The following is a 27,429-nucleotide window of genomic DNA, read 5'->3' on the forward strand; positions in this document are numbered from 1 at the left end:
CTCAAAGACACTTTAACATGACATGCTGAGTAGTCTATCAAGCCTCCGATCAGCAGATGACCCTGAGTCACAGCTACCTTTTTTAAGCCACATGTCTCATATGAACAAATTTACATTTGGTTACCTGACAGTAACATAGCCACTGCTGAAATGAGCAATCATGGCTGTAGCACTGTGGTGAGACGCCACTAAAATGGCAGCATTATACAACTGGGCATCTCAAACCATCAGGCCATGACAGTGACAATGAGGCTTGTCCAGAAGTGTCACCTCTCCCAGCCTCTGTCTGTCTTTGTTTCTCTTGCATTATTATTTCCACCATTGTCTCTTTCCCTATATCTCTCTCACTTTATGTGTCTCATACACACATGGGCACACACACACACATGCACAGAGAGAGAGAGGCAAAGACAGGGAGAAAGAGAGCGAGAGAGAGGAAAAGACAGAACGTCTTTATTAGTCCTCTGTATGCAGTCTGTGCTCAGCCTGAGATTGCAGGACTGACCCCTCACTGTGAGCTGCACAGGGGAAATGTTTACTCAAACCCCAAAGAACATGCCATTAACCTCTTTCTAGATAGAAGACAAACAATAATGTCCCTCCATGAGGGCAATAAAGACAGAACACCTATCCAGGACCATCATGACAATCATCTCATTATGAAGCTGCGGGAGGTGGTAAGGAGCCAGGGAGCCCGGTCTCCCAGGGATACTTTCTCTACAGTATACCAGTGTGTCTAACATTCAGTAAGGTATTTATGATATGCAGTCAAGCGCAAACAAATTGTTAACCCAACAGAGTTAAACCATTGCAAGCCTGACCCAAATGCTACAACTACTGCTTCCCCCCAACTTGATAAACCATTCATTTTGCTTACTTTCTTCCACCTTTCCTTATTGTGTCATCTCCTATAGTGTCTCTTTACCTCTTTTTCTCCCTAGAGATTGAGACGACAATCCTTGGGCTCTGATTAAAGCCCCAACCTGGGAGGACATTTTAGTGTTGAAAGTAAATGAGGGGGGGGGAGTCTTCTTCTTAGGAACACGCAAGCATAATTCAGTCACACCTTGATATGTGTGAGTCAAAGTCCCCTTGCACGCATCAAATAAAGAAAGACACCACAAGCTCACACTCATCCCAGATTGAGGGTCTCCTCCTGGGTAGGCTTAAGAGCCCACTACTGGGTACCGTTTACCTGTGTCGTTTGAAGAGCCCATTATTTTAATTGAAAAAGTTACCTGCCCGCCAAAGGCAAACAGTGAAAAAAAATGTGAGGAGAATTAAAACAAAAACACCAGATGGTGATATACATGATAAAAATGATTGTTTATACTTACTGTTTGATTATATGTGATAATGAGAGTGGGATTCCTCAAGGCAATTATTGTCTGTGGCAGCCATATTGTGAGAGGACAAGAGAAGGACGGCACGGGCTGGTATGAAGAAGCGCTTATCAAATATCTCCGGCGGGGTGATTAGTGTAATAAGACACTGCAAGGTGAGATAGGCCACTCACACTCTTTTAGTATGTCTGTGCAAGTTTGCGTGTGTAATTAAGCGAAAAAGAATGGGTGTTAGAATGAGCAAGAAACAGAGCCTAAGAGGGAGTCTGAGAAAGTATGAGCGACTCCCTTCATCTGTTTTCCATATCTGCGTGTGTCTCTGTGTCTTAATGTATACCCTGTCCCCATGTGCCTTACTCTGGTGGTGTGTGTGTGTGATATAATTCCTATGTTAATGCAGGTTCCCATGCCAGGCTGGCTGCCCCAAGGGCTATAGCCTATGACAGAGGGCAGATTGGGGGCACTTACCCCTGGCAGAGTCTTCTGTTCATGGAGGGCGCTCTGGGCCTTCAGTGCTGACTCTCTGGCACAGTATGTTAGAAAGGCACATCCTGCAGTATCAGGAGACAGGAGAAAGAAAAGCTTATTACACACCACTGTTAATGTTTAATGAAAGGAAGGGGGGAATTACAGTAACAGAGAGTTTTCAGATTTAAAGTGCACATGTAATTGCAAGTTATGTTTTTTATTGTACTTAACTGTCTTGAGAGATCAAAACACAAACTAAAAGCTAAAATCATATGTCATTGTGGTGATTTAAACTTTTTGTGCATGTCAAACATTTGATTATATTGCTATATATTACATTAAATAATATTCAAATATGATTAAATGCATAAACTACAAAAGAAATCCATCTCATTCATCACTTAAAACACCCTAGAAGAGATTGGTAACACATTTGTCTGTAGAGACCCAGTTTCATTCTTTTGCTCTTTTACAAATGTGCTGGTTCAGTACCCAACCAGTAACAGCTTCCAGAGTGTGAGGGTTCAACTGAAAATAACATAGTGACCAGGTTATATCACCGACTTTGTCACTCTCTTTTCTCTCTTTGTCTGTGATATGGATGAACCAAAGCTGGAGTTTGATGAGTTTGTTTCACTAAGGGTGGAGTTGAGGTAGACACACAAGTACAGCAGAGAGCCAAGAGAGGACAAAATTGAGCGAGCACTTCAGCTGTATGCAAACAAAATCTGGAGAGTCACCTTTCCTTGATTCTCTTCTTTGTTCTTGTGAATACTTTTCAAAGTTTTCACTGTTGACTTTACAAATAGGAATGACAATTGTTTCATAGTACAGTACACCTCTGAAAGGAGAACACTTGACTTGTATAAAGTCATTCAAGGTGAGCAGAAAAAATGCTTTGCATACAAAGGTGAACAGAGATTTGTTACAAAATGTAACTTAAATACAGATCAGCTTTTAATTGGATAACTCAACTGTAGTCGCGTTGTGAACAGGTGACACCAGCGTAGCGCCTAAGTTTCAGTGTGTAAATGTTACAAATAATTAAAAAATTCGCAGGAGTAGTTTCATTGAATATATGGCAAAAATATGACACCTAATATAAGACTTACCGTGTTATTATATTAAAATAGAATTCATATATCCTGACAGTTAAAATGTAGCACTCTAAATTAAGCAGTTCTATATCCTTGGACTCATTAAATGCTGAGAAGATTAAAACTTTACTTTTTTATGTGACAACCCCTTTAGATTAGATTTAGTGAACTTATGTCATCAATGTTTATGTCAATAGAATGTCTGCCACGTGGCTTGTGTTTTTTAGTGTTTTCATCTAATTCATCCATTATTGCCCCATTTTAATTATGACAAAGTACACAGGACTAAGCAAAACAAAACGGCAACATTGTTAATGTGCATGTGTAATGTGCAAAGTAAAAAAACCCCATTTACTATTAGAAAGCATATGTAATGCTTTCTAATAGTAAATGACCACTTTCATAGCTACTGAAGCCCACAACAGAGTCCGTACATTTAAGGTGACAAGTGATTATAAAACTCTGACAATGAGCTGGAACTGTAACACATATTTGTGGATACTTTTGAGTCAGAAAATTCAGGAAAACAGAATATAAATAAATAGTAACTAGTAAGTAAGTCTCCTAAAAAATGTGACAGCTTTCATTAAAGGGTAAGTTGTTGCTCTGTTACGCGCTTGGCAGAGCTGACAATGGGTGACCCCCGTTCAGAAGAGGTTTTGCACTGTGCAGCATAATTTCTCATTACTACATGTCACACCTACTGCCAAGGATCCCCATGGGAGAAGACACACACATACACTCACACACACACCTACACATACAGATGATACCCGGCATGCCTAGCACCCATCATCCCCAAAAGCCAGAAACACACTCTGGCACCCAGCCAAGAGAGCTCCCTTTCACGACAACCTTCACCCACCTCCACAACTAGGTGGTTACTCAAGAGGAAAAATCACCTAAACGACACTGATGAAACAGCATGCCACACAGCAAAGCAGAAAAGTTTGGGAGCCTGGGGAAACACTCTTCATCCTTTATGGCATTACAAAACTGTGGAACATGAGTTGAGGACTCCTGGGGGGAACGTCCTGGCAAAGGCTTATGGGACTTGCAGGCTCGTGCTGATATTCTTCTATCGGTGCCATGCCATCTTTGACATAGTTTTTAGTGCACATTTTTTCAGGAGAATGGCATAATTTTTATCTTGATGTTATATCCCCACAAATCAGTGAATCAGTGATGCAGCTGTAAAAATCTATAACTAAGGTCTTTCAATGTCAACATTTTAACAGACATTTAATTTACTTATTGTTTAGCTTTGTGTGAAATAGCTTAACTCCACACTTCAGCATATGTTAATAACTAAGTAAATGTATACACGTGCTGTTATTAAATGCAATTTAATAGAAATGACTTTGTTATACTTTGGTTCCCAAAAAGTTCCCAAAAAGCTGATTCTGTTCATCTGGAAGTAGCGTTTTTAGTGGGAGGAACATTTTTGTCACTCATCCAAGTGGCTTCTTCAGTTTTGTACTTTGGTTGGTTTTTGTTATAAGATAGTATAGAAATCATTACAGTTTCTGGAAAATGTTTTTGGTTTACGTCACAACATTTATTTTGCAAAATATCTCTATAACACAGCATTGTTCTCTTCATGTCTTTATTATCTTTTATAATGATTATAATAAATTCATATATTAATTAAGGTGCAATATCAGAATGCTAACACTGATTACATTAATATTAAATGTCTACACGTTAATGTATCAGTGCATTAATATTGATCATATATTATTGAGTATCATTTGAGGCTTTCCCGCAGTATTAATACTTAATAAATATTACATAATATATATGGAAAAATAATGCATTTAAATCTAAATAACAATCATATTAATGCTATTGTTTAAGTAATTGTGTACTTATATTATATTGTTGTTGCTTTACTGAAATAAAATTTAAAATGTGGAACTTTACTAGTACACCTGTAGTAATTAGGGGTGCAACAATACACAAAATTCACGGTTCGGTTCGATACTTTGGTGTCACGGTTCAATATTTTTTCGATACAAAAAAATGTTCATGCCTTTTTAATTTATCATTTATTAAAATTATAAATATATATTTTAACTCAAAAGTACAGTTTTTAAATTTAATGTTGCTGAAACAACAAAATAAAAAAAATAAATCTATCTGATTGAGAAATCACTCCAAAATAAAAGCTATACTATACGCTTCTTCTGGGCTATATTCTCAGCAGCATATTAAACATATCAGGTCCCCATAAGGAGAATCATGTGCTAACGGATGTCTAAATGACTCAGGTAAAGTTTGTCGCATGCGTGCTTGTTGTTTTTGTCTGCTTCCACTTGTCTTTGCACTAGGATGATGTCAGCGTGAATGTGCAGTCATATTCGTTGTGTTCCCACTAGTGCTGTCAGCGTAAATCTCGTTAAAATGACATTAACGCCATAACGCGGCAAATCTCCGATGGCCTCGTGCTTGGGGCTGGACAGCGTCAACACAAGCTAACTGCGCTAACGCACTAGTTCCCACAAATTGAGCATTGCGTTGCACATCCGACACACTGTTTTACTTTTGTCCATGATGCGCTTACCTTCAGGGTCATACTTCACATGAAAACCAAGATAGTTCCAAACGTCAGATCTGAATGAGGGTGGGGGAGGTTCAATTTTGGGTTGCGTTGAGGCATTTGCCATGTTGCAACGAGCTTAGCTTTTGTCTTGCTAGCTTGCGCTGCGCTCAGTGGATCTGCACTCCACAGTGCAGCCTAGGCGGAATAGTCGAACGCAGATCCACTGAGCGCTCAACACAGACAGCATTGTCAGAAGAAAAGTTGATAAAATAAAAAAAAAATGTTGTATTGTTCGATACATATGCGTACCGAACCGAAACCACTGTATCGAACGGTTGCACCCTAGTAGTAATGCTACTTTGTCATGCAGGTACCCTTAGAAAAAAATGCATTTGATACTGTTAGTTTAAATAACATATTAAAGTGGGCTTCTTATGCAGTGTAGCCTTTAATATCCATTCAAAATATGTATCTGTCTCAGATTCCTGACAGCTGTTGAATATCTGCAAGACTTTGGGAAAGCTTTATACCCAACAATGTTGGCTCAGGGAACATCTGTAGCCCAAAGGATTCAGTGAGTGGGAAATCCAGTTGTGGAACAGATGAGCATTCTGCTTGGAGAACATGAATGACGGAGAGGAGGTAACAATGATCCAACAGCTGGTAGCAGGTTAGGCCTGTCATCTTAAAAATCTAAAGTAGGTAATTGGCATGGGATTACATATAAATATCACCGCCCGTTGGTATTATATTCAATGATGTAAAATGACTTGAAAAACAAACGACTTTTACTGAATATGCAGCAGAAGGTGCAAATTTATTACATATATACAAAATATTACAAAAAAACATCACATTTACACCAAATGAATACATGTTGTTTTGAATTATGTAAGAAAACAGAGCAAGGTTTAAGGATTTGGCAGTAATGTATACTACATGTTATTAAAAAACAGATAAAGCACAATTGCTCTGTGCATCATGTTGGGGTTTTTTTTGTTGTCATGTTTAAGATGTTTCTGTTTTATCAAGTACATCCACTAACATTTAAATTAACACATTAGAAGTTTGACTTAACTAAATAATGACCAGCAATTAGGAAAATGCAGTAACTTACTGGGATTTAATGTGAAAAAGAAGATGAGAACATGTACAATGTTCAAAGATTAAGGGTAAGCACTGGCGATGGTTCAGCAAAAGAACTTGTGACTTTCTGTGATGAGCAGGTTAAGTGGGGTGAAAATAATAGTTGGGTAATCAAACACAATTTACCACACTACATTTTCAGTTAGGGACAAAAGTTCAACCGATTGTATTTAAGGGAAATGGAAAAGTAAACCCTGAAAAGTGGTTCAAAGAGAAAGCAGAGAATATGAAATGAGTCTTTTCTTTTGCAAGGCACGTTTTGGGTAATTACTTAAAGAACTTTTCCCCCTGTAATGCTTTTTTCTAACAATTTGTTTTAAAATGGAAATTAGTATGTGTGAACAACTGCATGCATTGAGGCATAAGAGTGAATTGTGATTTTTTTTTAAGGCATCAGGCACCTGTAATTGAAATAACTCCAGAACAAATTTGTATAAATTTTCAATTCATTAGCTGTGAATTTATGAATCATCAGCAATTTGCTCCTCACATATGTCTCATCCAGCAATAATCATTAAACTGGAAAAAGAATGCAAATTAATTCCCAACAAGATCTCGGTGCAAAGAAATAAAATAAAATAATATAGTGAAACAACTGAATCCTGCCGAATGTGACAGCCTGACCCTCTGGTGAGTACTGAGACAAAGATGATGTGAGGATTCATCCACTTCCTGCGTCTGTGTTAAACATACTGTTACCTGGAGAGCATTTTTCCATCTTTCCGTTGTTCCATCCATCTACATTCAGAGCTGGCTCTTCAGAGCCGTTAGCTGTCTGGTTCACACACAGCCCCTTTTCTAATGATCAAAGAGGTCATCTGTAGACTTAAGCTTTACCTGTCACTCAGCTTACACAAACTGTCTATCACTGTCCAACACTTGCTCTACAACACTCCTACTATAGATAAAATCCCATACGTGTATGGCTCTGTAACTCAGTGGCCATTACTAGAAGTCTGAAGGACTTAATTGACACAAAGCCACCAATCTGTCTCTGAGCTGAAAAGGATTTCTTGAACTCCAGGAGTATTGTGCAATTAGATATTACTGCCCCACTGTAGTTTACTTTTAGTTATTTCAACGCCTAAAAAGCTTTTTTATGTCAATTTGGCTGGCTATTTATAGCCAATTTCACTGCATGGACCTACCGAGGAGAGGAAAATGGATGAGGATATTTAACAACTCTTTGTATCTCTTCTTCCTGGCTGTGTGGTGCACCTCAGAGTCTCTCCTCTCAGCATCAGAGACGGATTGATAAATAACGCTACTCAAGCAAAAGATTTGCCCCCCACTAACATTCAGCATGTCTGAACAATGCATGCATTCTGGCACTGACACTAAGTATTATGGTAATGTAGTGCTCAGCGAAATGATGGATGTTAAACAGCACGACCTGGCTGCACTACACACTGGCGATCACCATGCCCGCAAATAGTGTCAAGTCATCCCACGCACTGTATACAGCTCCCTGACGACACACAAACTATCAAATCGGCATTAAAGGCAACAGTCTCTAGCAGCTATAAGGCTGGATATAATTATCTGTTAAGAGATGAAAAAAAATGTTCTCTGAACAGACTAACCATTCGGTTACACTCCTCTACCCAACTGTACAGGAAATCACAAAACAGAAAATTACCAGGATATTTAAGTCCCTGGAGATGCCCTAAACGCTCAAAGTAAGAAAGCACATAACATCTGTTCAAATTGTTGCAGTGCAATCCACATGAATTAGTCATGAGCTAATCTGACATATTTTGATCAGTTCTTAAATCCATAATTATGGTGCAATTTTTTTGTCATAGGCCTCGAGCTGTGAAAAAAGGCAGTGCTGCAAATCATCCATTAGGCATGTTTTACTGATTGACGCCAACAGTTATATGCATCATATATCTGTAACAAGTCAAATCTTTCTCACCCACGAATTAGACATGAAGAGGAATTTCAAACTAAAAGTCAAATTAAATGTATTGCATATTGCAAAAATAATAATAATGTTTTCAGGTATCATGGAGGCAGAGTTTTTATAACATCCTCTGGTTCTCTGATACCGTGCTGTGAAAAATGTTTATGTTGTGGGGAAAAAAGAAAGTTGATTGAATTTCTGATGATGTTACAATATTGAGAGCCTTCCGGGCCTCTGACATAAAAGACTGCCAATATACATTGGCATGTTGTGCATTGTTGTGAACGAAGCCTGTAAGCTGCTTTATAAACCCCTGTGTAATATGCACGCAGCTGCCTTATTAGGCACAAGTAGGTGTTGCTTCAGCTTTATAATACTTCTTGCACTTTAAGTTTGTTGTTGTTAAACTGTATTTAATTCAATAAAAAAGGTGTTTGTTTGTTTTGTTTTAATTTAGCTTAGCTGCACAGATTGAAACAGGGTCAAAATAATATCAACATGTCTCCACATTAAATAAATAAAGGAATTGTTGAATTATTAAATTAAATGCAATGCCCCAACTGCAGTCTTCAAAATGAACACAAAAAAATTGAATATTGAAACTATGCAGATAAAACTGTTGCATGAGTATTGTATTATGTCACATTAGCCTAAGCTCGATGTTCTCTAAAGTGGTAACTGAGTGCATATACTGTGCACTAAAGATTACAGCAAAATATTATATTGTATAGAGCCAAGTAAACGACTCAAGCTACAGCGTTGACAATGGTTACACAGCAACAACACTTATCTATATTGATTAATACCACTTATATCAGCAGACAATCAACAGGCATAAATAAAACTATCTATTGTGGACTGTAGTAGATAAAGATTACCTCAGGGATTTCTACTGGACAGCAGTGAGTCTGGGATTCATGTGAGTCTAACATCTACCAATTATTTCTCAAATTACATCCCAGATGAGTCCATACTTGTAAAACTTACATACTAGACGTATTTTGGCCAGTCAGTGTTTTGGACAAATACGTTATATTACAGAATTTGCACTGCTAGACCACCAAACTGCATTGCACTGTTTAGAGACCTTCATTATTAAACCTGCATTTATTTATTTAGTTACTTATTTATCCGACACTGTCAGCAGTGAAAAACAAACCTGCAGGATAAGACATATTATTTGACTTTAAGTTGATTTGAGACTCTTGGTATCACTTGATAACAGTTTTGTTGGTTTGTTTGTTTTGTTCATAGATCTATCCAGCAGACTAAGAGCGTTAGCTTTCATTTGATCTTATTTTTCTCTGAGCCTGATAAATGGGAACTTATTTGCGTTGCATTTTCAAAATGATTCTACTTTAAAAAAAAAAACTTAAAAAAACAAACAAACTGCCCACTTCAGTCAAAATCAACATGAGGACAACAGCAACAGTGAAGCAAAACAGTAAATTTGAAACCGCCCCAAAAATAAAAGAGTCAATCCTAAAATCTTTTACAGGGATCCACAGAGCTGTAGAATAAGGTGATTATTTTTTGTGCATGTATTACTCCTTGCATGACTCCTAACTTGTTTTAAATGTTTTAAATACAGAAAAGATCAACTAGACATACTGTACAACAGTACATATAAAATATATAATAACAATGTGATGGTGTTTGGATCAATCGCATGTCACCTTTTATTTTGGCAGGTAAAAAATGGAATAATTGCAGTAAAACTGTTTTTCTTTCTTTCTATAATTTTAATTTCAAATTCTTTTTTTGTTGTTGTTGTTGTTTTGTTTGTTTTTTTTACCTATTTTTTTATTTGATACATAACAATTAATTTATAATTCAATTCATTTAAAACATGGAACTTAATTAATGACAGACTTAAGTTAAACATGTCTTGTTCACTGTGTTGTTTATAGGACACTTTGTCTTGGAAAACCTGTAGCCCTTCTTTCAAAGTTAAGTAATTCATTTTACCTTCGGTTCCCCTACAAAAGCTTCCAGTGTCAGAATGATCAGTCTGTTTGTAGTTTACTCTTTTCTCCTTGAGTGACACAGCTGATTTTACACTATATCTACTTTGTTTTGTTAATGTCACTAATCCCATTTTCTCACTCTTGTACTTTCTTGCTTCAGTCTAGAGATGTCACACATTGGCACAGCAGGGCACATGAGCATGGTTTAGATGAGTGGCCAATAAGAAAAACTCATCCATATAATGCATTGGTAAAATCTTATTAAAAGTGCACGCCTGTGCTCCCAAAGTGACTTTGAATGTCACGCGGGATGAAGTGGGCATAATGCGAACATCAGAGTGGCCTTGGTGGAGGATGATTTGAACAGGCATACAGCTTTGGAACAGGATTATCCTTCCCGAGGCAACTATCCTCCAGAGTGTTGACATTCAGGGATGGTTGAGGACAGGCGTAAACAACACGGATATCAGAAATATTGTTTTAATCGATCATCAGGCTCCAAAGAGGAAAACCAGAAAGACAAGAAGCAGGTTGAACACCAGCAGCTGATGGCTGGAGAAACAGGTGGTGCATGGAGATCCTCAGGGCTGCACACACAAGAAAGTAATGGTGAGCCTTCGCTCATTTCTCCCACTAGAGCGCCTGACCAGTCTAATCAATAAGATCATGAACTACTGCCACTGAATTACATATCATACATAATTTTCCCGCCTGGTGAATTATTTTTTGAGAGTGAATTGCATGTGAATTCAGCACCAGTGGTGAATATGTGAATGTGTGTTATTTGCCTGTGTGCTGTCTCAGTGCAAGTGTCTGTCTGTGTGCACACGTGCATGTGTGTGCGCGTGTGTGTATGAGAAAGAGAGCAAAAGAGATAATTAAAGCATAATCCAAAACTATATGTATGTATATAAATTGTTTCTCAATACAGTGCTCTTTAACTTAAACTGATTTCTGGTTATATTTATATAAGTAATAATAATCCTACCAAATAAACTTAATAAGTACGTAATATGAATGATAATAACAATAATAGTAATAGTAGTAGCAGTAGTGCAAGTAGTCTCACAATAAAGATAAAAAGTTATACATTTTTATTGTAGCTTCTTAAATAGATTACTAACTGAGAAAATAATGTATAATAAAAGACTTTAAATATATGATAATGATCAAAATTTTAATTTTAATAAAATGTTTTGAAATTGTTGCAATCACATCAAGTTAATGACAAAATTTTATAGCAACAGTACAGGAAGGAATAAGTTGAACAAGACTTAAACTTTGAATTGTGGACTTAAAAAAGAAGAAAAAATAATTTAAGCTTGTCTAGAAATACAAAGCCGAATTGCACACTGGCATCTATTACTATCACTGTAATTAGAACCGATCGATCCGTGATTATCCGTTACGTGTCTGACTAATTACTAAGTGTACACAGATCCCGCTCCTTTTGGACAATAAGGGTTCGGGGGTGAAAAGAGCAAGCGAGAATGCAATGTGTGCTGGAGCCGAGCCTCTACTATCATCCTGCTTTGTACTTCCTGACTGCAACCCGCCCACGGAGCCCCGTTACAATACAGTTGCCATGTAAGTAGTATTTTCCACAGCTAATGACGTCCGAAAAGTAGAAAACATATCAGCCCGCTGAAAGGTCAAAGCAGCTTGTCAGCACCACGTTAATCGCCGATTTTGATTGTCTGATAATGGCTTACATTTTCAGCTCCCCGGAAAGTATTTACTTCTCGCTGATAATATACAGCAAATGTGATGGATTTTTTAAAATGGAATTTATGCGCCTGCACAGCTGCCTGTCCCGTGTCCCGCCCCCTTAACTGGCCTTAACGGGGATGCTGAGCACATGATAGTAAATGTAAACACACAAAGGCATTTTCAGCTGTAGTATTCACGTGGATTGTCTGGTGGCGGTAACAATTAACCCTGCACTTCCAAGCCGTTCACTCCCACGTGTTCCCCCTCTCACGCCTCAGACGTAGTTGTGTGTGTGCCTCTGCGTGTGCGTGTGTGCGTTCGAAGCCACTACGGGGCTCCCACACTGTCCCAAACATCTGCAAATTAGCACACTTTTCATGCCCTCTGCCCCAGAACTGAGCCGGGACGTTCTTTGTCACTACTTTGCGTAAACCTTTTCTCAATCCCTAAAGCACCATAAAAGTAGTCAAAACAACCAACCTTTATGCATTCCCGTAAACCTGTCTTTCAGAACAGTGAGTTCGTATATCTTTCCGAATTCCTCAAACAGGGGTTTCAGGTCTTTTTCCTCCAGGTTTCTGGGAATCTGCCCGATGAAAAGCTTGATGGCGTCGTGGTCCTTCATTGGAATGGTGTTCTGGCCGATGGTAAGCCCGTTCATCCTGCCGGCGCTGTTCGTGGTGCTGAATCCATTCTCTTGCTGCACTCCGTTTGCAGTGACTGTAGCCATCTTTCCTCAATGGGCCGGCGGGCTGCTCTCTCTCTCTCTCTCTCTCTCGCTCTCTCTCTCTCGCCTCTGTGTAGTCAACTGCACATTGCACACTCCCCCCCTCCGTTATATCTTCCTGTCTCCCCACTCCTCCTCCGGTTCTCCCTCCCTACCCTCTCCTGTCCTTCCTTTACAGGCTAAGCCGCTTTGTTTGGAATCAGTGTTATTTATTTATTTATTTATTTATTTTTCTTATTCTTTATGAGTTTTTATTTTTTCCGCCCCCCCCCCTCCCCACACACACACTCACACTCCATCACCACCGCCACCCCCAAGCTGCCACTCTGTCCCGTGACGTCAGCTCATACTCTTATGAATACACCACGCCCACCATCTGATTTGCATAATGAGTTCGACCAAGGCGAATGGGAGAGCAGGTTGACTAAGGACCCCACAGGGCAGAGTAAGAACTCAAACATTTGGGTAGAGTGTAAAGGTTGGGACATTTAAATGATGCAAATTCAACATTAGTGCTTCTTCCCCAGCTTATCTGCGGTGGTTTAAGTTTGTCTCGGAGAGCAAAATTTGATGCTCCTTTTGGCGGAAAAATATTGACCTGATTTTAAACTAGTTTGAGTTCATCTCTAGTTCGTAATTTATTAATAATAGAAATTAATCAAAATCTAAATTGCTTTTAATGACTTAAATGTTAAGAGAACCAACCCTGCATTTTTGTGTTTTGTATAAAAGAAGATTCACGATAGTTACGCGGTGTTACTAAAAATGCTGTCCTCATAACCCTTCTTTGGTGTGGTGAACGTATTTGCCCATGTTATATATCCCCTGACGTAAATAATGTGATTTATCTGGTATACTGGGGTAAAAAAAAAAAAAAGTCTATGAGATGTATAGAAAGAAAAGCAGGAGAGTTGTATGTCTTAACACCAGTATTGAAAAACACTCTTATGAACCCTTGTAGAAATGATCTTTACACCAGCAGTTCTCAGGAGACAGGTCCCTGTTGATTTTCATTGTAACCATCTAACAAGGACTATTGTAGGGGAGAGCGGGGTAAGTTGTCACACGGGTAAGTTGTCACACTGTTCATAACTCCAACACTAGAGGCTCTATCTCAAAAATGAAATAGCCACTTTGTGTGACTTCTTCTTCTATAGTCAACCTCCTGTTCACATGTGGTCAAGACTGCTCTAATCTGAGGTGAGCACATCTTTTTTATTTTTTTGACCTAAAAGGAAAAATAAATCACTTTAAATTTTCTTCAGTACAACTTTGTTAGGTATAGATGTTACAGATTATTATTTTACACAAAATAGAGGAGACATTAACGTGTCTTTTGATACTTCAGCTGATGTGCTATGTTGAGCTAACCCTGACATTTAGCCAAAATTAGCATAAATGTCAGTTTGGGGCAAGTTGTCTCATTAACTTTGGGGCAAGTCGTCACATGTGACAACTTGCCCCAGTACAAATAAATGCTCCAAAAAATTGTGATATTGTAATTCATTTGTATTTGTAATAAGGTTTTTGAAGAAAGGAAGGAGAGGCAGGAATTAAGGAAGGAAGGAAGAAAGTAAGATGGTTCGAAATTATCAACGAAAGACAGAGCGTGGCAGAACACCACCTGACATTATGTTAAAGGCAGTCAGGCAGGTAAAGATGCAGAACAAATCAATCACAAGTACAGCAAAGGATTTTGACATAAATTACCGCACTGCAATTACTGACAGCGGACTACCAACTCCAGAGGACATCCAGCCATATCCAAAAGCTGGCCGCCGAAAACCATCCAGCAAAGGAAGAAAACGACGCAAATCAGCAATTCTAACCGACACGCCAGTGAAGCAGCAACTAGAAAAAGAAAAGAATAAGGCTGAATCTAGCAAAAAGCTGTTTCAAAAGAGAGGGACGCGAGGGGGGAAAACATCTGGACCTATGAAGAACAACGCAGCTAAAAGAAGAAAAATAATTCAAGAGTCATCATCAGATGATGAAGAGTGCTTCTGCCTTGTCTGTGTGGAGCCATTTTCAAACAGTCGTCCAAAAGAGACCTGGGTAAAATGCGTAAAATGCAACAAATGGGCCCATGATGCTTGCACCTCAGGCCAGGCAATTTATGTGTGCCAGAATTGTGACTATGAAGTTGAGTCTGATTAATCAGAAATAAGGCATCTGTTTTGTTCAGAGTATAAACATGTTAAGTAAAGCAAGTTATTTGCAGCATTCCATTCATGGATGATGGATTTATGTGCAAGCCAGAGAACATTTGAGTTTAAAGTTCAAACTAAAGTTTTCTTTCTACTTAATGTTTTGATTAAAATGTGTATTGGATTGAAATAATTGTTTTTTTCCAAATTCTCTTGGCATAATTGTTCAAATTTCCAGTTTTGGTTTGAATTTAACAATTAAAATCAATAATCACAATTAAGTATTTGTGTTCATATTTTAAGATAATCTAGTGTGACAACTTACCTGCCGATGGGGCAAATTGTCACAAGTGCACATTCTCCTTTCAACAGTCTAATGAGTAATGAGATAAAATATGAAAATGTAATCAATACATCATATGTGCCCGAGACTTCCGTCTTTCATTTGGTGAAACATTTATTACGTTGTGATGTATGGTGCTCAGTAAAAGTTAGTCAGTGTGAAGAGTGTGACAACTTACCCCGCTCTCCCCTACGCCTGGGACACCCGGTGAATTCTACTGGTGAAGCAGAAAAACAACACGGGTGGGATACATAAAAGCTCATATCTATGCTTTGGTCTACTAGTCTACTGTTCAATATGTATTGGTAGAGTTCTTTAAATAGAAGTACCAATGACTGCACGTTTTAATACGCAATACAGTCATAAGTCTACAATCATGCAGAAATCTGAAAAACTTAGTGCAAGGTCATTTAACTTAGAATGACCCTGGAGGCTTTGAGATTTTACCAGATGAAGAATTACACGTAGTATAGTGTTTGTGGACACTTCAGTATTTTTTTTCTAAGACAAATTCTTTCAAGATTTCACCCTCTTAATTAAAAAAAAGGACCTATAAAATATTGAAAATTTAGATTACTAAATTGGCATCGCAAGTTATGCTCTAAGTCTTCATATGCGTTTTGACATTTTGGCTTGTTTGTTTGTTTGTTTTTTAAAACTGTTTTCTTCAAAATAGCAGTAGATACTCTGCAAGCTCACTAGATAATTTCAGATTCTTGGCATATTTATCTTTGATTTGAAACTATAGCTGATTTAATAAAAAGGTGATTCTGAAAGAAACTAGTAGCTTTCCAGGTGTTAGAATCATCTGCAATGTCTGAGTGAATAACTAAAAAGTTTGCCACAACCTTCGTGGTACAAGAGTTTTAATAAAATAAAACATATTTTTCTTTCTCACTGAGATAAAGGCAAGGAGGTAGCGAGAAAAAAGGTGAAGAGAATAAAATAGTGTTTGAAATAATGTTAGCTGAAACCTCTGGATTTAAAGCCGCTGTCTGTCACTGTCCATGGTGCTGAGCCAGTGCTGCCATTCATAGACCGTGAAATAGATTGGAGCTACAGTTTTAACAGTACGTTTGCACTACAAATTCTCCATACATTCTATCTAAGTCCTATGAACCTTTACGAACCTTTCAGGCCTTTTCACGATGCAGAGAATGATGCATTCAGCACCACTATCCATACAAGAGCCTTCCTCTTCATGCAAATAAGCATGTGCATGAGCAGTGTTTCATAACTTGCCATGTATTTTGTACAGTGAAACCTATAATTGATGCACATGTGAATATGAAATTCATGCAAGGCCAGTCAAGACCATATTGATATAGATAATTATGCTTAATTATGCAAACTGGCATTTATGTAGATCCTGCCATGCATCAATCGTTGACTGTATCTGATAAGTTCAAGAGGTGAAGTTCTATACCTGACCCTGGCCTCTGTTCCTCTTGTTGAATTCTGGGAAGAAAAAAACCAGTCATTTGGGACCAATATAAAATCCCTGAAAACTGCATGTTTACTGAAGTGTATTCACCAGACATGCTTAACCTCTGTAAGGTCAGAATTAATTGGGTACTAAAAATATGTCGTTAAATAATAAAGATTTCTTTGTACTGCTGCTTCTGCTAATTAGTACAATAATGGATCTTCACAAAATTTAACATTTTCATTGATCTATCTATCTATCTATCTATCTATCTATCTATCTATCTATCTATCTATCTATCTATCTATCTATCTATCTATCTATCTATCTATCTATCTATCTATCTATCTATCTATCTATCTATCTATTGCTATCTTTACATAGATTTTTAGCCCAAGGCTATAATCTGGCATATTTACATTTGTTAAAATGTTCATTAATATGTATTTCCCCTCTTTCTAAAAATGAATAAATAAATAAAAATGAAAAACAATATTGTAGAGAAAATCAAGAAAAATCTCTCGTGACAAACAAACGAACTGACCAGTTACTTTCTCTCTGATACTGACGCAAATTTGACATTTAAATGCCTTTTCAGTGAGTTGCTTAGTGTTTGTGGTACTAGAGGAACAGTGTTATCTATCAAAAATAGAAAACAAGGTGGTCACCCCTGTAAATAAGTCATATTACAGCATGATAAGAGCATATATTTGCAGGGGGTCATCCCAGTGGGAAGTGCCACAACGTAGCCAGTGAACTTTTTTGGTCACTAGGTGGTAGAGAAGTCAGCTTTGATGGATTATGTGCTGTTTGCTTTGTGTGTGTGTGTGTGTTTGTTCAGCCCTGATGTCTGTCAGAGTGAGTGGTCTTTAGGGATAGTGGTATTCCGAGAGCAACACTAACATCTGGTACTGCATTGTCTTTGTTATGGATACCTATTTATTTTCTATTTAATTGCATCTTTTTAGACAATCTAAAAAATCATGCAGTTTTTCTCTCTTTTTTTCTGCTGTGAATGGGGATCAAAACACAATGGGTCTCCCTTGTCAGTACCATCAGGACCATTGTTTCCCAGAAAGACAGAGCTAATTTAGCTTCAGTGCTTCTTATTGGCTTTGTGATTTTTGTTTCCTTGTTTTTGTCATTTCTCTGCGGGATAGTTTGACTGCACAGCTGTGGAGACTTGGAAACTGCCTGGCAGGAGGAAATGCAGGTACTGTATGATCTCTTCAATTATGCCTGTGTGTAAGCATCCGCTTTGTTTGACGACAGGCAAGCATATTAGAAAGGTTGACAGGGTTCTTCTTCTTGTCTGTGCCAAGCTCAGCACCTGGATGGTTGCACAGGGCACCTCTCTCGATTGCTCTTCTTTCAGACAAAAGAGCAGTCAGAATAGTTCCAGCTGTGTTTGTGAAGTGAGGATGAACGACGCAGACACAAAGTAATCCCTCAAGGATCTTGCACTCCAAGAAACACTTTTCACTCAAATTATTTTCTTATTATTCCTGGATGGAAACTGCATTTTCCATTAAAAATGAGCGAGGATTTTTTTTCCCCTCACCAGGCTAGCAAGAATTGGAATCAAGGGGGGTGTGAACATTGCAAACGTGTCAGCAAAATCATTTCCAGACTAATGCAAAAAATATTTACCCAGAGTATTTCACACAGTACAACTGCTATTTTCCAGACCAGAGTGAATGCCATTTCTTTTTATTACCCAAATTATTCACACCACTGTCAAGGTGACTTGTTGGAATGTCACTGGCACACCACTTGAAACAGCTACCAAAAATATAGTCCCTTGAAGGAGCCAAATCAGTGACATAAGTCATGCATTGTATATAACAGCTTGGTGGCATGCAATATTCCTTTATACTGCGTGTTCATTATCCCATTAAACTGGATATATGGAGTGGCCCAGGTGGAACGTAGTCATGCATGAACATTTTTCACTGTCTGTTTTGTAGAGTGAGTCCAAAAGGAGAGCAACCATTGATATTCATGGCACAGCCAGTATGAGGTGTGGCAGTATTTTTTTGTGTGTGCGAATCTGTGAGTGTATATGGTAATACCAGAGCAGCCTCAAACCTCAACTGCAGTCGGGGTGGTGGAGGGTGGGTGGGTGGGGGGGATTCACTGTTCTCCCCACACAGGCTCTGCAAGATAAAGAACCACTCACTCAGAAGCCATAATTTTCTCTTAAAACACAATTTCTTGCCAGTTCATTTGCTTCTGTGCTGCAGGGAAAATGCCGAAGTGATTGTTGGTCTAGCCTGAACAATATTTTTGCTAAATTAAGTTTTGCCCATTTTTATTTTGAAAAGGTGAATTACATGTCTATTTTCCATTTATGGGTGGTGTTTCATTTGTGCTGCTGTTGATGTAGCGTGGAATGATAAGCAGGCATCTTGCTGCATGTTTAAGTTCACTAGTGACGCAAGGTAGGAAATAAATGAGAGAAAAACAAGAAAGAGGTCAGGGAGACCACTGTGAGTCATCTTCTTTCTGGCAGCTAATGAATCCACATTGCTGTGTGCAGGCCTCCCCTGAGTACAGTCACATGGATTTCACTTCCATTGCTATTGCATGTAAATGCAGCATTTTGCTTTTTGTTAGGCATTCACAGTGAATCACTATGTATGTTATGTGTGGAAAGTGAGTTTACCTTTACCTGTTCTCCCAGACTAGATGAAAAGTTTTGCCAGATACAGACTTGAGGCCATTGAGGTCATCTTACAATCTTTAACTATGTCTGATTTGCCAGTCTGTCCTAAAACTGTGATTCAACTATGCAACTCCATCCATCCATTCATCCATCCATCTTCTTCTTCCGCTTTATCCGGGGCCAGGTCGCGGGGGCAGCAGCCTAAGCAGAGAAGCCCAGACCGCCCGCTCCCCTGCAACCTCCTCCAGCTTATCCGGGGGAACACCAAGGAGTTCCCAGGCCAGCCGAGAGATATAATCTCTCCAGCATGTCCTGGGTCTGCCGCGGGGCCTCCTCCCAGTGGGACATGCCCGGAACACCTCACCCAGGAGGCGCCCAGGAGGCATCCTTGTCAGATGCCCGAACCACCTCAGCTGGCTCCTTTCGATGTGGAGGAGCAGCTGCTCTACTCTGAGCCCCTCCCGGATGGCCGAACTTCTCACCCTATCTCTAAGGGAGAGGCCAGCCACCCTTCGGAGGAAGCTCATTTCTGCCGCTTGTATCCGCGATCTCGTTCTTTCGGTCACTACCCACAGCTCGTGGCCATAGGTGAGGGTAGGGACGTAGATCGACCAGTAAATTGAGAGCTATGCAACTCAGTGGTGTTAATATGCTGCCAGTGTGGTTTGTGAGACTGTGCCTACATGCACACTCACCCTCTCCTCTCACTCCCCTTCCCTCAGGCTGTTGTTCCAAAACTGATGTCACTTATCTGTCAAGCTAGATATTCCTGATATGGATTTTAAAGAACAGTACCTAAGGCTGTTTGAGCACATTATCTGTAACAGAAGTTCATATAACGTTCAGAGTTAGTGTGTTTATAATGGCATTTAAACAAAAAATGTTTTTTTTTTCATTCATCGCTAAAAGAAAACTTCAGTGGAAATTGTGATAATGTGTTAGATGTTTATTATATCATTGTAGTCTGTCTTTTTGATGTAAAATGTATCAAAGCCATTTTCAAAGCCATGCAGAGCTGGGACTGTTTCATGGCCTTACTTGGTAAGTTGACTCAGTTGTTTTATCTTTAAAAAAAAATTAAACACAGTGCACCAAAAAAGAAAGAAAGAAAAATAATTGCTTGCGACTACAGAAAGGAATACATGTTTCAGTATCCAGGAGACAGTTGTAGTACCATTACATTGTACTTACCAGACAAAGACTGTACTTTAGCAGAATTAGAGTGGAGGAGATGATATTAGGTAATGATGGAATCTGTTTGACGCAAGACTCTGGATATGGCTAAGATTTCAGTTTTTGGTATTCAAGCTACCCCCATGGTCCCTCAGCAGAGAAGACTTTTAAACAAGACAATAATCAATAATAGTTAGAACTTGGAAAATCAAAAAGAACTTATTTTAAATTATAACCAACGTTATAAAAGAGAACAGTGTCGTAGATAGCTCTGTCGTGAGACCAACACCGCTCCTGTGGAATAGCACGAGACAGCTACCCTGGCTCTCACCAAAGGTAACAAAATCTGCTCACTAATTAAAACAGTATATCTCATTCGCTTAATACTTAATCGGCACAGAAATCAGAAAGTGTAAACACAACATGTTGCGGTTTTACGGGGGTTATGCATCAGGCTATTTTTTCCCAACTACGATTTGTCATGTTTTCTATTAACAAACGAGTAAGTGCATGTTAATTAGCAAGTTTTATAAGGCTTGCCGAGAGAGTTTACCTTCAGAAAAAGCCAGGCTATTTTTTTCTCCCTTAGTAGTCTTTGTGCAAACTTAAGAAAAGAGGGTCCCAGCTCCAGCTACATATACAAACATTAAAGTGGTCTTCTCTATTAAGTCTCAGCAAGTAAAAAATGAACATGTACTCTGAACATGTTCCTTTCCTTGTCTAGTGTTTCATGAATGTGGACATGTGCTCGTTAATAATTCATAGACTAGAATAATTCCAAATATATTGAGTGGTCCCGGTAATCATGCTAAGAATGACCTTTACTTGACTAAATAGACACCTGAAGATTAAAAATGTCTCTCTTTTATTGACAAGGCAAAGACAACATAATGACTACAGACTATAAAAGTTATTGTTATTTCACCAGCTTGCAAAGAGAAGACTTTTCAAAGCTGTAGTCATAAGTGCCTTTAAAATAAACACCCCTCTGTGCTTGTCATTACCAACAATAACATCAGCACAATGTCATCAGTGTCTGAAAACATCAGAGCGAAATTGCTGTTTCAATTTGCAGTAGCATGCGTTGACAGATGTTTTTGTATATATAAAATAAGAGTGTTGATGTGCTGCAGTGTCCTTGGATTTTGAATCAACTTTTTCTTTAATACCTAGCTCGGGAAGGGCCACTTGGAGCATGGACGCCATTAACATGATGGAAATTACTGGTAGTCATCTGTTCATAATCATCATGACACAATAAAAATAATAATAATTGTGAGAAAGCACAACTGAATGATTAGTTTAGTAATATGCCATTAAAGGGCCTGTCCTCACACTTCAATGGCAAAAATATACAATTCGCACTAACAATAATATTATTATTAATAAATGTAGACTGCAAGAATATGCAATTTAGTATGAAGTTCCATTGGAGGTTCGTTGCAGAGACATCTATAAGTCACAGAGACACATCATACTTTATGTATAACCAAAAGAAAGAAAGAAAGAAAGAAAGAAAGAAAGAAAGAAAGAAAGAAAGAAAGAAAGTCTGTTTTAGAGAACAGAATGCAAAATTCTCAAAATATTTGTTTGCCAAGAAATAAATAAGATTACGCTAAATACGGGACAGAAATGACAGAGGTATACTCTCCCTTACAGTTGGGTGAGGTACTCGCTCCTCTGAGGTCACCCACATCTGTTAGGCAGTTTCGCTATCAGTGATGATGAGACCAGTGTGCAGCTGGTAAGTTGGACTATTGTGCTTAGTCAGTGGTTGTGCACATAACAAAGTCAGTACAAAGTCATCATAAAAGTAAAGCCGCACATACAGTTATACACATAAACCAGCATGTAATAAGGTAGAAATACAACAGTTATTCATATTTAAATTTTTATGTTTTCCATAAAAAAGTGAAAAAACAACCACATATTTTAATTGAAACTACATAGTAACATAATACATAACCCACATCTGTGGACAGACTATGCAATAACACAACTTGTCTATATGTGTATTTTTTGTTGTCATCTTATATAACAAAGTCTTTTTTAAATTAGTTTGTAGTCTTTTTTCTTTATGGTTGACCGGCATCTCTTTGGTTTCATCTTGTATATCTGCACCTCTGCTCTTACCACCCCCATTCACCTTTCTGGCTCTACCCTAGTCTCAGTACCTCTAATACATTTGCAACCAACCCTCACTGCATGGCATCATGCCCTTTAATTCCCACAGAGTTACCCATGCAGACATGCAAATTCAAGTCAACCCTACATTCCTTGGAGTCAGACAAGGACCTTCACATTGTGTGACTCGACAGAAAGAGCACAGGGGAGTTTACACGGCAGTCATCCATTCTCAAGTTCATTTCTGCACCTTGCACCAATAGTCTGCACTCCTTTTCCATCACATGTGGCAGATGTGGAAACGTGTTAGCTGTTTTAGCTTATATTAGCAAAAATAATTGTATTCCTGTTAGGGCTGTTCGATATAATGATATATATCGGATGACGATATAAAAACGTCTATCGTTTCATTTTACGAAATGCGACACCAGTTTGTTTCGTGGTGTCGCAAAATAAACTGTTTACGGCAATATTTTTTTTATTGTTTTGATGGTCACTGTAGTGGCTATATTAATTTCTTAAAGTTCTCTCTTTCTCATATATTTAATATAACCACACTACAGAGGGACTAGCGCCTGTTTTTATGCGTTGTGGTTAGCAACAACAACGGTCACAGCATCGCGTGTCCGCTTGTTTATGTTCCACATAAACCTTTCACAATAAAGCTCAAGATCCTGTTGAGACTTTTCAAAATAAACTGAATCACGTGAAAGAGCAGATTATTTACGGATGAGAATTAAAAAAGAGCTGCCAGGTGCTAAAAAATAAACCTTAGACTCAAACGTTAGAACAGGCTTTTCCCCGCAGCACGCCGTGTAATAAATACTCACAAAGAAAACGGCGGCCGTTACAACTTATGTCTAAAAATGTATTGTTTCATGCAACACTCGACTCCAGCTACATGACGCGCAGCTGGAAACACTCCCCGCAAGATGAGCTGCCCGAGATTCACAGAATTTACAGAAAATGTTACATTTTTGTGATTTATATCGTTATCGGACGATAGAATTCTTATATCGGGATATGAGATTTTGGTCATATCGCACAGCCCTAATTCCTGTTATATGCAGTATCCAGAGTTTGATCAAAGTGGTTAGCTGTTTTTTTTTTTCTGCTGTAGGCTTTTTCAACAGCTTGAGGTGAGCTGGAGCGCCCTTGGCAGCATGAGAAACACACATTTTTAATGGGCGTCTTTATGTCACAGCAGAGTTGCCATCACAGTCTATTTTTATTTTGGTTGAGGCCCGGCAGGATCAACGGTGTGGCATTTGAAGCTCTTGCCGCTGACTCACAAACAGTGTTGCTTCAGAGAGCCTACACAACTAGTTCACAAGCTGTTATGTCGCACATGTTGCCTTCCATCACGCTGCTTTGGAGAGACTGAAATAAAGTAACACTTTCCCTACTAAATCTATTTTTCATTAGCTTTTAGCACTGTGTTGTGCAAGCTGTTTGATTTCGGCAGCACTGCCTTTAGAGCTTTGGCTCAACACATCAAAACTCCTACATCTCCTCACAACTCCTAAAACCGTCGGAGGTTCCTTTCTGGTATTTTAGCCCAGAAATGGGAAACACAGCGTATACACAAGCAAGCACATATGCCAAAGAGACAGTTTGATAAGGAATGTGCATATTTTAGTTTACAGTTTAAAAAAGAATTCACAAAATTTTGCGCTGTGAGTTTTCTGTAAAAGGTAGAGAGACGTTAGAAAATGATTAATAGTAATAACATAAAGGAACACAATATTCTTTGAGTATTTTCTGCACCTGTAACTATCCTTGCTCCTTTGCTTGTGCTGAATCCCTTTCAATGCGGTACATATATTGAAGGCACAGTTTTCATTTGAGTGTGTGTCCATACATGTGTGAGTCTCTATGTGATTCACACAGCAGCTTGAGTATGTGGCAGAACAGAAGCCCTCCTCTCTTAAGATGTCTGAGGACCTCAGGGGCTCAATATAATATTGTTGTTTTCTACTTATTTTCTAAGAATGTTTCGTTCCCAGTAGTATGTTTCCATCCAATATAATGCTGTTTATTGTGCTGGGAGGACAGGATATGTTTGTTTTGCCATCTAAAGGATGTTTTTTTGTGTCTCCAAGCACTCAAGGTTGTACATTGAACAACTCATAAGTGCGCTGGCAAAGAGTACAAATAATGGTCCAACTGCGAGATGTTTCAGCTAGTAAACTTTTTATATATGTTGCTCTTTATGAAACATTTTCATAAATGTTTTCTTTAATATGCTGCAACCCAGATGAAGACTGCCCTGCAGAACTATAGTGGTTTATTATATAACTCTATTTGCTATACCGTGTTTCTGAATTACTTATTGTTTTTTTGTTGTTTTTTTTACTTCTCATCTTGAAGCAATTTGCTTCAGCGGAATATTAGAGACAAATTGCTCCATGGAGTGCTCCATAAACGAATCAGTCAATGTTAACCTTAGGCTAAAACTACATTACAAATAACATTTATTTACAATTATGTTTCTTGAATGGATACAGTTAACAGCTGATATTCATTAATCTGTAAACAAGTTGATTTGTACTCTGTAGTAGTTTGCAGTTGCAATTCATTTTGAATAGATATATTTTTTCCTTAATTTATGTCATCCATTCATACAGGAGTTTTCCCTTTTCTTTGCCTGCATTTCTGAGCCTATGAAACTGCAATAATGTTCAGTAAATATCCAAACCAAAATGGGTGCAGGTAAGGACGGTGGTTGTGGATCATTCGTGGTTTGTGCAATATGTAGAAGATAGAAGTATCAGTGTGATTTGTAATGCTATGAAAAATGCTATTACAGCATCATAATAATGAAAGCTATGGGATGGAGTTGTATTAGATAACTAAGAAAAAGAAAATGTTTCAGGTAACCCTTTTTATTTTTTATTGCTATTTAGTTACGTTTTTGCATAATGATTTCAAAGGTATTAGGTAACTCCGTCAGCCAGAGAACAAGATTGAATCCATTGTTCTCCTCTGATGGATCATTTGCAACAATCCAGAGATAAATCTGCTTTCTATTTTTGGGCTCTGACAGCCTCTACCTGTATCCAGCCGCCTGCTAGCCCCCACCCAGACAGTGACTGGCCTAATGTCTGGTCGCAGTGGCTTCCTCGAAGCGCTCCTGCAAGTTAATAAATTCTGGGCCATCTGTTTCCATACAGCCCCTTTCCATTACCAGGTCCCCCCCCTCCTTGGACTTCTATCTAATTAACTTTCCTCTCTCTGCTTCTCTTTGTGCCCACATTCGAACTGGGGAAAGAGAAGCAAGGACAGCGAGAGCGAAAGGTAAATTTGTTTAACCTGATGTTTTCAGGCAAAGTAAACAGTGTGGTAACCTAGTTAGCTGCAGTGCTTTTTTGTATGATTTAACAATGATGTTATTAATAACCATGTGAGTCTGAAGGGTACTTAACCATGCAATAAAGAGATGGGGCACTGAGTGCCACTGTTCTGCCTTCGCTTTGGAGAGGAACACTAATTGCTAGTCGGGGAATCTAATGAAAACCCTCCAAACAAATAACAAAGCAGACATTGAAGAGTGTATGAAGTAGAACAAAGGGAGGAGAGCAATGCAAGAGAGAATATATGAAATAATTATAATAATAATAATAAAAAGTATTGCTATAGCTATTAAAAACAGTAAATGCGTGTCTGTGAACAAATAATAATTCAAAGTCACAAGGAGAAACAATAAATATGCCAGTTGCAGATTGAAAAAAGGTATTAGAAATCAGGAAAATACATATTTATAGTAAGAATAAGGCAGGTAAAAACAAATAAAAAGCCGTTTTGAAACATATTTTAGGAAGAGATTTAAAAGCTGACACAAAGGTCATTATCATTTGGATGGGTTTTTCTTTATCAGATAGAAATGAGCAACATGGTTTGTTCACAGATTTTGTGTCCCTTCTTTTGGATCAATGCTGTTCTTGAGAACAGAAACGGCTGCAGAAAGAAAAACAGCTCTCTGACACTGAAAAGACTAGCAATGCCCACAGCATATAACGCTTTTAACTACTTTTTGCTCTCACAATCTAACTGAAAGCATCAACCATCAAAGCCATTAGGGTGCCAGAGTGCCCCTGTGGTTTTGCCATTAGCCCATAATATATTGGCAACAACATGCCACAATGGCACTACAGTATCATCATACATGCACTGAGGAAAAATATGGCACATAAATGGCATAGCCAAAAGAGCACAATGCTCCACACAAGGATAGGAATTCCTATTGTGGAGGAAATGTAAGTTATGTGTCTACATTAGGCTGTAATGTTTTTGGAAAAGATGATGCTACTTTTTTATGGTGAGGCTGTTGACTATTCATGAAAATCATGAAGGTAGCTGTAGGAGATTAGATGCCTGCTGTTGCAAGAAGCCCACCAACCCACCAACTAGTAATTTTCAGATTTCTACCTGAGCTGTCGGTTTATATTGTTCTTTATAGGAGGTGCCAAGACCCCAAGGCTCACACTATCTATTCAGGCTACAATAAGGATGCATGATTGCTAGCATGAAAATAAGGCTGCTTTTTAAAGATACAAGGTTGTTACCCACTGGCAGCGATATTTCTGACATGTGTTTCAGGCATTTCTTCATTTGCATGAATCCTATGCATATTGCATCGCTCGAC

General features: G+C 38.4%; 1 protein-coding gene across 1 annotated transcript in view; it reads right to left on the reverse strand.

The window, feature by feature from the left end:
* The window catches only part of celf6 (CUGBP Elav-like family member 6), a 151,391-nt gene extending 138,482 nt beyond the window's left edge, over positions 1–12,909 (reverse strand). The window contains exons 1-2 of the mRNA XM_085364232.1: positions 12,660–12,909; positions 1,812–1,894 (exon numbers count right to left, since the gene is read on the reverse strand). Of these exons, the coding sequence (XP_085220358.1) occupies positions 1,812–1,894; positions 12,660–12,909 (333 nt within the window). The remainder of the gene's footprint in view (positions 1–1,811; positions 1,895–12,659) is intronic.
* Positions 12,910–27,429: the final 14,520 nt, after the last annotated feature.

Source organism: Diplotaxodon limnothrissa, linkage group LG1 (genome assembly GCF_057381915.1).
Source record: "Diplotaxodon limnothrissa isolate DT_005_m linkage group LG1, D_limnothrissa_male_GT1.1, whole genome shotgun sequence".
In the NCBI taxonomy this organism is placed as follows: Eukaryota; Metazoa; Chordata; class Actinopteri; order Cichliformes; family Cichlidae; genus Diplotaxodon; species Diplotaxodon limnothrissa.